At 45.9% G+C, this 13138-nt stretch overlaps 1 protein-coding gene across 1 annotated transcript; it reads left to right on the top strand.

Moving 5' to 3' along the window:
• Positions 1 to 4749: 4749 nt before the first annotated feature.
• On the top strand, positions 4750 to 7280 carry LOC123065026 (desmethyl-deoxy-podophyllotoxin synthase-like). Its single transcript, XM_044488400.1, has 2 exons — positions 4750 to 5720; positions 6648 to 7280. The coding sequence occupies exons 1-2, from the start codon at positions 4830 to 4832 to the stop codon at positions 7278 to 7280; spliced, it is 1524 nt and encodes a 507-aa protein (XP_044344335.1). The 5' UTR covers positions 4750 to 4829.
• The last annotated feature ends 5858 nt before the right edge of the window (positions 7281 to 13138 follow it).

Below are 13138 nucleotides of genomic sequence, written 5' to 3'. Positions count from 1 at the left end.
ATCATCATGTGTTGGTCTGATGGAAGGCTGGTGATAGTCTGTTTACAATTCTGTTAGCTAGTGTTCGTTTACTGCTGGCACTCAGCTCAGCTGTTAGGTTGTTCTTTGTCAGTTTTTACTCAAAAAGAGGAGTTGAATATGTGCTCCCGTTGCAGCCTCTAACCCAAATCAGTCATGTTGTCTGTTCATTTTTCTTTTTTGAGAAACATGTCATCTGTTCTTTGTTCTTACTACTTCTTTTAGTACTGCATACACTTTGTATGGCTGAAGCTTGGCTGCTGCTAAACATCAGTTCAAGCTTGTTATGCTGTCTTGAACATCTATGCTATAAGTTTTTCCTACTGTTATGCCCGTTGTCAATTTCGCTTCACATTTTTAAGCAGCATGAATTGCATTACCGCGGTTCAAAAGAATTCCCTTCCTGAGAAGTTATGGCACATTTTTAAATGTTGGAGTGGTACAAAGGCACCCAACAAATTTCGTGTCAATGTTGGAGCTAGCGCGGCATCTTACAGAGCTACTCATCGATTCAAACTACTGCTCAAATTTTAGTTTCCAAATTCACCATGCCATTTCGCATGATTTGTTCAATTATTCTTCTGTTAATTGTTATCCAGGAATCTATTGCCTTGCACCACACTAACATTTCCGCTGTTTTTTCCTCTGTTTGAATGAATAGAAGGAGAAGTCTCCCTATGTTGCCAAGGCTGAGATGCTCAAGGCCGAGTACACCAAGAAGATCGATGCTTACAACTACCCATAGGTATAATATTAACGCCAAACACCTCCAAGCATCAGTGTTTCCCTAACTGCTCAACATGTTGATCTGCTCTAAACACATGAAAACTTGTTGTGTGTAGGGTGACTAGTGATGCGGCACACCAAGCAACAGTGGGGGAAGGGGGTCTCTGGAATGTCGTCGTTGCCGCTTATTGCTGAAGTCACCAATTTATGATGGATGGTCGCTGTTAGTTTAGCTCCTTGGTAGTCCCTCCTCTCTTTCAGGCAGCTGCTGCTGCTGGTAGAAATGGAAGCTACTGTGTGCCATGTAGTTCATGTTCTTAGACTGCCCTTTGTTGTTTCATCTTGATGTTAATTTTGTCTCTGTTGAATGTACCTACTATGTGCCTGTGGCTGTTTCAAAAGTCCCTTCATGTTGAAAGAAATCAAATGCTCTCGATGCATGCTTGTTTTAATTTCCTCTCTTTTTCACTGTCGTTGAAATAAACATGTGTCTCGTGAGCAAGTTTTTGAAAGTTTGTTATGGAGGCCCAAAATAGAAATGAACTATGAAATGATTGAGGCCCAAAAATGAAATGTACAGTAGGCCACGTCCAAGAAAATAAAAAAGGCTGAATTCTTGGGCTTGGCCCATGTAGCTGACAGAAAAACAATAATAAATGGGCTCGGCCTGTAAAGACGACAGAACTGGACCGGGCTGATTCTTGTGCCACATCAGATTGCCACGTCGGATGCCTACGTGGCCTGGGGAGTCTGCTAGTGACCAAAATGAAACAGTAGGCATATTTTGGTCATAAACGTCTACGACCTTCTCACAGAGAAGGTCGCTATAGTCAGTTTACGACCGCCAGCTTTTGACCTTCTATTTTTGGTCACAAAAAGGTCACAAATTGAAAACAGTGACCATTCAGTGACCAATAGTCAAGGTCACAAGTTGACATATTTCTTGTAGTGCCACCAGAGCTCTCTGCTGATACAGGGCTTGCTCATGGAGATTCCCATGCGCTGCTGCCTAAAGCAGCGCGGGGTCTTGACGTGCTGGCGCAGGGATGCGGTCGTGGCGCGCCGGTGCCGGGAGCACGCGCTCACCTTCTTGGGGACGAGGGATTCCTTGGCAGCTCCTTTCTTGTCGCGCGGGCGCCAGACACGGTGGGTCTCGTCCTGGGGCCGTGCGCCGTGGAGCCAGGGCGCCATCTTGGGGAGGAGGTGGTGGAGGCACCTCCTGATCTGCGCCTCCTGCGCAGGACGGAGGACGAGGCAGCGAGAGGGACGGCGCAGGGGAGCCCCCTGCGGCGCTGACGAGCTCGGTGATGCGAGCGAGCCACTCCTCGTAGAGGTCGTCGACGGGACGGTAGTGGAGGAGCTCACGCGCCAGGAGCAACACGGCATGCGCGTCCGTGGGGGCGCGACGGGCGTGGGAGGACGAACCAGCTGGAGTCAACGACGGGGTGACGGTGCAGCCTTCCCGCCGCACTAAAGGATGCAGCGACGAGGCCTGCTGCTCGTTCCCCGCCGGGCCGGTGGCGGCGTTGGCGGCAGGCGACGGGGAACGACGGGGACACCCACCGATGGGGGCCGTCTGGGTGACGCGGGCGGCGAGAGCATCCCGACAATCGGCGCGAGCCCGACGAGCTTCAGCCATGGACACGACAGAAGATCGAACACGAACAGCGGAAGAAAGATTCCGGCGCACCCCCTACCTGGCGCGCCAAATGTCGGATGTTGGGTTTCGACAGACCCTTAAGGTTCGAACTCTGGGGTGCGCACGAAGATCTCTCCCCTACTGACCTACGTCCGATCGTCTCGTGAGATCTAGGCTAAAAACGATGAACAACACGAGGGACACAAGATTTATACTGGTTCGGGCCACCATTGTGGTGTAATACCCTACTCCAGTGTGTGGTGTGGTGGATTACCTCAGGGGCTGATGATGAATAGCACAAGGGAAGAACAACCTCGCAAGAGGTGTTCTTGAGCTGGTGTGATGAACTGCTTGGGTGAGTTCGATCGCCTCTCTCTCTCTAATGGGCTCTTGATGAGTCCAAGAAAACTGGACCCCCCTCTACTGTGGTGGCTAGTCCTATTTATAGAGGCCCCGGGCCTCTTCCCAAATATTGAGCGGGAAGGGCGCCAACAACGGCCATTTTGAAGGGAAACATCTAGTACAAGTTATCCTGACTAAAGTTGGTCTTCGGCTGCCAAAAGCACTGGTGATGACGCCGTCTTGGGCTCCACGGTGACCTCCATCCTGCCGCTCCGCTGGTCTTGGTCCCGTTGCACTGAAATGGCAACCTTTGCCTGATGCCTTGGTACCCCGCGCCTGTGCTTGCCCCCTTTGCACCAAAGAGGGAACAAGGACACTACGCAGCCGGCGCCTGCCTGGCGCCCACCTGGTCTCGATCGTCATGGCTTGTGTCACGAGCACCTCGCGAGGTACCCTGCCTTGATCTCTCCTCCTCCTCGCGAGCATGCTTGGCGAGGCCATTCTTGAGGAAGCCTTGTGTCGTCCGCCCCACAAGGCTTGGCCCCTCGCGAGGGTCTTGAGTCTTGCGCTGATGAAGATGGGCCGTACTGGGCCTCCACTTGAGCCACGCTGCAGGCCGCAGGCAGGCAAGTCTGGGGACCCCCGTTCCCAGAACGTCGACAGCACCACAGAGTTCGAACCTTAAGGGTCTGCCGGAACCCAACATCCGACAACAAGAAGTTTCGAGGCCAACAGAGAAACAGGACCATCACTTCCTACACAAACCGGACAGGTTCCCTCTCGATACCCAGATGTTAGCTCGGTGCGGTTTACAAGCTCAGGGCCCTATGATGACACCATTAACTAAAAAAATGCCGGCATCCACTATTAAGAAGATGGCCTATCACTTTGAATGTTCTCTGCTCGAGACAGGTGAACATTCAAAGTGATAGTCCATCTCCTTAACAAGAGTGTAATGAATACCGAATCTTACTGCATCTGGACTATCCCACTATATAAACAAGTTTTTTGCTTGTCTCTAGGCGGCGTGGGACTAAACTTTGATGGTGGCCTTATCATTACCGAGAACCACTCTCGGAAACTTCTCTCTTACCGAGAGCCCTTCTCGGTAACGGTGTGGATCATAAATTTGAAAAAACACTGACATCCGTTTTTAGAATACGACAGGCGGTTGGACTATTGAACTATTTAAACAGGTATTTTTGCTAGTCGGTAGGCGAGGTGGGACTAAATCTTTCCGAGAGAGCCACTCTCGGCAAAGAGTTACAACCGTGATTGTGTCGTTAGTCACCGTCGAATGCGCCACGTGGAAATACTTTGCCGAGTGTGACAAGATGGCCCTCGGCAAATAGTGCCTTTGCCGAGTGTATCATGTTTGCCGAGCAATCCTGTCGGCAGCACCATGTGTTTGCCAATTTACTTCCTTTGCCGAGTACGGCTCTCGGCGTTCTTTACTTTGCCGAGTGCTCGTGTTTTGGCTCTCGGCGAAGACGCCGACACCCGGCGCGGTATACAAAAATTTCAGTAGTGATTGAATTTTTCACTTTAGTTTATCAAGCTTTGGGTTGAATTAACTGAAAATTTGTGACATGTTAGATATACAATATATCTACTTATTTAATCGATTTCAGATTTCATAGGAACTTGTAGAGTATATTTTCAATGATGGTTGCACGGTTACATAAAAACTTGGAATGGACGGGATATGTTTTTGCTCGGTGACTATCTCGTCCACAATCTGCATGCATGCGAATTGGACCAAAGTTTGACCCTTAGCGGCCACAAATTACTCCCTTCGGTCTCATAATATAGAAGTGTTTTGAGGCTGGTTGTAATGGGGAGTGTCATATATTAGTATCATGCATATGATACTAGTGTGTGATACTATCTCCATAATGCATGGCATTATAAGTTAGTGTAGGAAATGCATACTTATGATACTCCCATTAAGACCAGCTTGACACTAATTTAAGTGATACCAAGGCTAGGATTCTGCCTGTCTCAGATCCAAACGTCCCGGTCCCGGTAATAGTACTTATGATACGCCATGCTTAAGCTGAAAGCCAACGAGGCACTCAATTAACAAGCTGCCTAGCTAGCTGCCATGGAAGCGTGGTTAAGCTTGTGTTTCATAGCCCTGTCCGCGGTACTAGCCCTTTGGTTTCTCAAGCCCTCCAGCGGCGAGAGCAAGCCAGGCAAGCGGCTGCCACCTGGGCCATGGACCCTGCCGATCATCGGCAGCCTCCACCACGTCGTGAGCGTCCTCCCGCACCATACAATGACAGAGCTGTCTCGCCGGTACGGGCCGCTGATGCTCCTTAAGCTGGGCGAGCTCCCCACGGTGGTGGTTTCCAGCGCCGAGGCAGCTGCGCTGGTGATGAAGACGCACGACGTCTCGTTCGCGAACCGGAAGAGCAGCGTGACGCTGGACATCGCCGCCTGTGGCGGCAACGGCATCGTCTTCGCCCCCTACGGCGACCGGTGGCGCCGGATGCGCAAGATCTGCGTCATGGAGCTTCTCAGCTCCAAGTGCGTGAAGCGCATGGAGGGCGTCAGGGCGGAGGAGGTGGGCCACCTCCTCCGCTCCATTGCAGCCTCGAACGGCGCCGTCGTCAACGTCAGCCAGAAGGTGTCGGCGCTCAGCAACTCCGTCGCGTCGCGCGCATTTTTCGGCGGCAAGTTGGCGCAGCAGGACGTGTACCTGCGGGAGTTCCACCAAGTCATGGAGCTGATGGGAGGCTTCTGCCTCGTCGACCTCTTCCCGTCGTCCCGGTTGGTGCGGTGGCTGAGCAACGGCGAACGCCGCATGAAGAAGAGCTACGGCAGCATCCGACGCATCATCGGGGACATCATCGACAGGCGCAAGGCTGAGCGGCTCGCCGGTGGCGCCTGCAGCATCGAAGACGAGGGCCTGCTGGACGCGCTGCTCAGGATGCAGGAGGAGGACTCGTTAGCATCACCGCTAACCACAGACGCAATAGGCACCGTCTTATTTGTGAGTATTCTTTTTTTTTTAACTCATAGAGACGGTCATGCTGTTCTGTTCACCTTATGTTTACACTACATTTTTGTTCACCTTCCTCCGATTTGCTGCTATCGGCTGAGATCGAGGCCGAGCTGCGCACCACCCACTTTTTTTTAGGGAACCCACTTAACTTGTTTGGGGGAAACTAACCATACATCTATAAGATGAAATTTACATGTAACACCTTAGTTTGATAAAGTAAGATTGGTCTTTACTTTTGATTTCAACTCGCTAATATTACATTTTCTATCAACATATATGAAAGCAAATAGTTCCACAGATATATAGAGTTTCGGTGACAAATTTAAGTCTTTAATGATCCACAAATACAATCTCCGTTCATAAGTATACGACTCTCTAGAAAGTGTGTAATAAAACCTTTTTTTTAAGATAGTGATACATAAACAAGTATTTGTGTTGGGTGGATAAAAACAATATACTAAGAATTGTTATGTAAAATAGTTCAAAATATGCGTCCCATAATATAAGACCGTTTTGCAAGCTGTTTTAGCTTGCAAAACGATCTTATATTATTGGATGGGGGGAGTATTAGTCAAAGATACATGTTAAAGAAGTGTCAACGTTTAAAATGTCATCTATTTACAAAGAGAAGGAGTATTTCCATATTCTCATTGGTCAAATCCGAGTAAAGAAATCAAAACTAACAAAGAATTGTGTTGATTTGGTAAATGTGCATCACTGTTCCATCTTTATTGAGAATCAACTTGTCTTCCGTAAGTAACTATAGAACCTTTAGTTCGACATAGACTAGACTATGCGTGGTGGAAATTGTTCAAAATACAATCTAGTATGTCCTATGATATATTCATATCAATATAGTTAATCGCCTCTATTAGCAATATTTCTAATTCTAAGAACCACAACCATCATTTTCAGGACATACTTGGAGCTGCCACGGAAACCACGGGGCTTGTTTTGGCATGGACTATGTCAGAGCTCATGAATAGTCCTGAAGCCATGTCTAAGGCGCAGCTAGAGGTCAGGGGGTTGCTAGGACAAGATAAAGCTATCATTACTAATACCCACCCCCTCGTTGAACTCCACTATATGCAGATGGTCATCAAGGAGGTTCTTAGATTGCATCCGCCAAGTCCTCTTGTGGCCCGTGCAGCTAGAGAAGATTGTCAAATTATGGGCTATGACATTCTTAAAGGCACAACTGTATACGTTAATGTCTACGCAATCTCCCGAGACCCTAAATACTGGGAAAATCCAGGAAGTTTTAAGCCAGAAAGGTTTGAAACTAAAAACATGGATTACAATGGGACATACTTCGAATTCACTCCCTTTGGTGCTGGGCGGCGACAATGTCCCGGGATGTTGTTTAGCTCCGCAATTATGGAGATTGTATTGGCAAACTTTCTTTATCACTTTGACTGGAAGCTTTCTGATGGAGCCGGCCCGGCGTCACTGGACATGTCCGAGAAATTTGGGTTAACTGTGGGCAGAAAGTTTGACCTACAACTCAAAGCCACTCCACAAGTCTGGTCTAATAATATGGAGATCTAGATTATGTGGTGATGCATGTCGACATACCTGTGCCATGAAGCATCACATTGTACCTTTATGCATTAGAATAAGGAAAACACGCTGCATAGAACAACATCTTCTATCTACGTGGTCAAGCATGGATGATCATATTTTGTTCTTTGCCTTTGAAGTGTTGAATAAAGCATAAATTTTGCAATAAATAAATTCAATGGTACAAATACAAGATTCACACAAAGTTGAGAACATGCATCGCGCACAGTTTTAGAGGGTTGAGGAAGGTCTCTGAAACGTGTTGTGCAAGGAATAGTTGTGTGCGATGTAGGGGTTTATTGCACATGGTTTGTGTTTCTAAACCGTGTGGACCAGAACTATGCCTGAACATGTGCGGTAGGGAGGTCTGGCTCACATGGTCAGAAACAAGGAAACATGTGCGACTAGGCGGGCAATACACACGTCGCGGAAAGAATAATTGTGTGCGATGTAGAGGTTTCATTGAACATGCATGGTTTGTGTTTCTAAACCATGCGCAACTCAATGACCATTACAAAATGTTTATTTTCCTATAATTTAGTCCATGCAATAAGAAAATTCGCTAATAATTTGAACGTAATACATATATGAAACATAACATATTTCATATTCATCAAACATATCCAACATAAACTCAAGCACCATATGAACAACACCATATAGTTTCAAAAGCACAAAGCGGTGAATGTCTCGAAGATACTGGTGAAGATTCAGATATCCAAGATCAATAGGAGGGCTAATATGGTGGCTCATGAGATTGCTAAGCTCAGTTTTGATAATAGGTCTGATGGAATTCTTTTCAATTTTGTTCCGCCCTGTGTGGCTAATTTTGTAATGAATGATTGTACGAACATTTTAAGTTAATTAATACATGGTGGGGTGGGTTTTAAAAAAACGGTAGCACTTCACACTTGAGTACAAAACCATAAATATCATCAACATCTTAAATAGGTAAGAGGCCCATATTGTTTCCTCCTGGATGTGTCCAACCACTTGTGATGATCACCTGCCCCTCATTTTTATACATATTGATGGGAACTTCAAAATCAGCATCATGCTACGGGTGAAATACTTGTAAGTTCCATATCTAATCATGAAGGTAGTGTGAGAGGTTATCCAAAGTGTACTTCAATGAGAAGTGCCAAGAAGGAAAAAAACAGATATTGTTATTTCAATTGTTGTGCATAAGAAATAACTTGGATAGCTAGTTCGTACCATCCTATATTTGACTATTGTCTTGTTTATTGTGCAAACATAAGAGTGGAACAACTTGTCTCCTTCAAATGAGCTTTCTAGTATGTTTACTTCTTGCTTGTCCACGAAGATCTTATTGTCCCATGTACAAAAATGGTTTAACACGATCAATACCCGTGACATTGGGAGAAACATGACGCAGCAAATATTAGATTAGTATCCACATTTGCATAGTAATGTACTATAATCCAAAGGACCAAACATATCCTGATGATAACTCCAATTGTCATACAAAAAATTCGAAACATAAAAAAATGGATGAACAATTTCCTCAAATACATTTGCCGCATCGGTTTCTTGAGCTAGGGCTTGGAGATGGAGGCCGAAGCGGGCAGTGTAGGAGGCGAAGAAGGGGATGATGACGAGGTAGCAGAGGAGGAGATGTGTGGCATAAGACGGCAGTGCCCCTGGGTCGTGGCAGAAGAAGGTGGCGGCGCGGGATCCCAACTTGCCGGCCGTGGGCAGGCACCGGTCGCGGCAGCAATGGGGTGGTGGTGGTGGTAGGGCAGGGGCGTGGGGTGGAAGTTGGTGAAATTTCAGCCAACCAATACGGGAAGGTGATCTTCCCGTAAACCTGCGATGAGAAAAGACCTCTCTTACGAGATCCTCTAAAATTAAGGCCAGTTTGCTGGAACTGTTGGAGAGTTTTTTTGCCTTAACTTCACGTGTTAATTTAGAGATAAGGAAATTCTTGGAGATGCTCTAAGCATCTCTCGCCAATCTGCTAAAATCTGGTACTACAAAATCGTTTTAGGGTTCCCCCGAAAAATGATTTTGCGGGAACGCGAAGGCCACGGCGGAACAAATCCTGTAAATCTCGTGCTGCAAATTTAAAAACATCTTTGTGCTAGGAAATAGTTCATCACAACCATAGTGCATACATAGAAAATTAAACATCTTTGCCCCACAAAGTAAACATAAAGTCGAAGGTCACTTGTCGACGCCAAGGTAGAACTGCACCTCGGACTTGCGAAGCGCGTTAGCGAGGTCGTCCTCCTCCTTGACGGCGGCGAGACGGTCGGCGGCACCTTCTTCTCCGGCCGCCAAAGCCTTCTCCGCGGCGATGAGCTCCGCATCGGCCTCCCGGCAACTCTGGAAATGCGGAAAGAGTTGGTCGTGGAGCTCGTAGTAGCCGGCCCAAGGGCTCCACCCGCAACTCTGGGAGAGTCGGTCGCGGTCGCGTGCTTGCTTCGAGCACCATGGCTCGATGACGAGTTGGCTGGAGCTGCCGGACTCCGCGTCATGCTATGGGAGCTTGCGTGGAGGTGACCCGCCACGCCCGTCATGCCTATCAGCACCACCGGCCATCATGGAGAAGAAAGAAAAAAAGGTGGAGAAGCGGCATGATTTGTTGCTGGAGTTGGGGAGGTCTAGCGGCGGCGCTGGCGGATTGTGATGGAGGCGATAGGGTTTGCTAACCCTAAAACCCGGCCGACCCCGTACATACATCGGCAGAGGGAAGGATTTGCGGGTTGTCTATAAAAAATTAATAGGTCGGGCTTCACTTAGTGAATCTATTCATGCTGGAAAAAACAAAAATCCTACTATCGAAATTTTAAGGGCATGGAGTTTTCATATGATCCACTACAGATGCTTTGAGGACCGTTCACATTAACACTGATATTCCCCCCAACTCCCCATCCTGGTGTTTTGACCCTTTTGTCAAAGTTAATCAAGATCTGATCTCAGTTTGCAATTTTTTTGAGATCTGACCCTTTTGCTACCGCCATGGCGGTAGGGTGTAACAAGCCTACCGCCAGGGACCTTGATGGTAGGAAACATCCCTACCGCCAAACAGGCTGGCGGTCAGCCTGTGCATTCGGTTTTTTCGGTTTGATTCGGTTCGGTTTATACGGTTATCGGTTTATACGGTTTTTATACTTCGGTTTATACGGTTTTATACATAGATACGGTTTGGTTTCGGTTGTAACCGTTTGCTTTCGGTTCGGTTTCGGTAATAACCAAATTAACCAAAGTTGACGCGAACTTCTGATCAACACATGGTTTTGCTACATGAAGAAACAAATTTAGTACATGTCCAATACAAGTAGGGGGTACAAGCACAGCCTAGTGACGTGTTTGAAGAAATTCTAGACAATTTATGTTCCAGTACAAAGCACTTATAGTACATACAAGCACAATCCAGTACAAGGTCAAGACTCAAGACTACAAGTACAAGCAGTCAAGCACCAGCAGAACTGCACAATAACACAAGGCACAAATCAATCTAGTACAAGCACTTAGTACATGTCCAGTACAACAACATGAAGAAATTCTGGAACAACAACATGAAGATAATAAACTCCATTACAAGTTCATATGAAATTCTGGCGCATAAGCTGAGTACAGGTACAATAAATTCTAGAACAAGCAAGTTCAACACAGCCAAAGTTCAACATAGCGCAAAATGGGTTCAACACATGACTGATGACACACACAAACTTCATCACTTCAGGCAGCAACTTGCACAAGTTTCCACTCTAGTTCCACACATGAAGATCAATCAATCGATATTACACCATTATCGTCCAATCGAAGGGCTCCCACACCTACAAAAAGTAACAGAAATATTGCATGATCGAGTAAATAACATAAATTTTGCATGGTCATTGAAATAACTGAAATGCACACCCATTTAAGTACCTTCCTCCAGTTTGGTCAACTCAGCAAGATCGAGTTCAACATTGATAGGCTTACTACGCAACCAATCTTGCGTACATATCAACGCTTGGAGTGTCACTGGTGTCAAAGAGCTTCTGAAGTCATCAAGAATACGGCCACTAGTGCTAAAAGCTGATTCAGAAGCAACCGTTGAGATGGGGATTGCTAGTATATCACGAGCCATTTTTGACAGGACAGGAAAGCGAGCAGCATTCAACTTCCACCACTCAAGAAGGTCAAATTCTGCAGTCAACTCTTCGGTATCCTCAGCTAGGTACTTGTCTAATTCAGTTCTCATATTTGAGCTAGTGCTACCCTCTCCACAAGATCTCATTCTCTTCTTGTTGTAGCGTGACCTCATAAGAGAATTTTCAGAAGCATTTTCACTAGCACGAGCTTGTGATGCTAATTCACTAGTAGAACTGGTTCCATACAATTCTTTGTATTCTCCAAAAAGAGAGACAAATTCGTTGTGTGAAGAAGTCAAGATTCTGTTACCTATTATACAACCATAGGTGTCTTCAATCATGTCCTTAAAGAAATGAGATTCCTTGGTCCTTGCATAAAGAATTAAGACAAGACAAGGCAAGTTAGAAAGACATTAAGAACAACATACATATAGTTGACAAAAGAACAACAGCCAGTCAACCACATACCTAGGATCAAGGATGGCGGCAATGAATATATATTTGTTCATCTTTTCAGGATCACCCCAATACTTCTCATACTTCGCTTTCATCTTGAGAGCCATGCATTTAAATATTTCATCATCACCACAGATCACATGATCACTCCATTCACCCAACAAAAAGTTAACATCAGCAATCTCTTCCAAGAAGGTGTTGGCTGTAACATACTTGGTGCCAGAAACCTTATTCGTGAGGTCATAGAAGTGTTGGAGGAATTGTTTGAACTCACGAACATATACCCAATCACTTTGAGTTGGAGGACCCCGTTGGTCAAGAGCATCGGGCTTAGGTTCTGGACCAGTTTTTTCTAACTCGGTCTTGTAGTTGGGATCATGAAGTGCATATTGCTCAAATGCCCTCTCAAATTTCTCAACATTGTCTAGCATTACAAATGTAGAGTTCCATCTAGTAGCCACATCAATATTAATCAAACCTTTGCTCGCTACCTTGCTTAGCTGCACACACTTCTTAAATACATCCAGTCTAGTTGGGGAGGCTCTAACAAACTTGATAGCATGGCGAATTCTGTTTACAGGATGGCACATTATCTTTAGCCCATCTTGAACCACAAGATTAACAATGTGAGCCACACACCTCATGTGAAGATATTGACTTCTTGCATGTGTGCAGCCCCTATTAGTCAAAGATCTCTTCATGTAGGCTAAGCAGGTGTCATTAGAACTCGCATTATCTACTGTAATAGTGCACACTCGTTCAATGCCCCACTCAATCAGTAATTTTTCTAACGATTTCCCAATATCGTCCCCTTTGTGTCCATCTACCAAGACAAAGCTAATAATTTTTTTCCTAAGGTTCCATGAAGAATCGATGAAATGTGCAGTAAGAACCATGTAGCTTTGCTGTCTTTTTGATGTCCATGTATCAGTGGTGAGGCAAACAGTTTGACGTGAATCGATGAAATACTTTCTAAGCATAGCTTTCTCAGTTTCATAAAGAGCAATGATATCTCTATACATAGTGGTCCTAGATGGCACATTGAACCTAGGGCAAGCTTTAGACATGAAGAACCTAAATCCTTCTTTCTCTGCAAATATGAACGGAAGCTCATCTATCACTATCATGCGAGCAAATGCTTCTCTAACTTCTTTCTCATTGTATTGCCAAGGAACCACAGAATTGCCATCATCGCAAACTTGGTAGGTAAGCTCGGTCTGATTGCTACCGATGTGGGCAGGATTCTTTTTGCAAATCTTCAAATGGTTTACTAAAGAAGCAGTACCT

This window comes from Triticum aestivum, chromosome 3B (assembly GCF_018294505.1).
Source record: "Triticum aestivum cultivar Chinese Spring chromosome 3B, IWGSC CS RefSeq v2.1, whole genome shotgun sequence".
NCBI classification, from domain to species: Eukaryota; Viridiplantae; Streptophyta; class Magnoliopsida; order Poales; family Poaceae; genus Triticum; species Triticum aestivum.
The sequence above is the reverse complement of the archived record's forward strand: the minus strand, read 5'-3'. Positions and strand labels throughout refer to the sequence as shown.

Bases quoted from the DNA above. Each gene is read 5' to 3' on its own strand.
- LOC123065026 (XM_044488400.1), top strand. From the start codon at position 4,830: ATGGAAGCGTGGTTAAGCTTGTGTTTCATAGCCCTGTCCGCGGTACTA. The intron at 5,721-6,647 runs GTGAGTATTCTT...CATCATTTTCAG, and splicing joins CAATAGGCACCGTCTTATTT to GACATACTTGGAGCTGCCAC.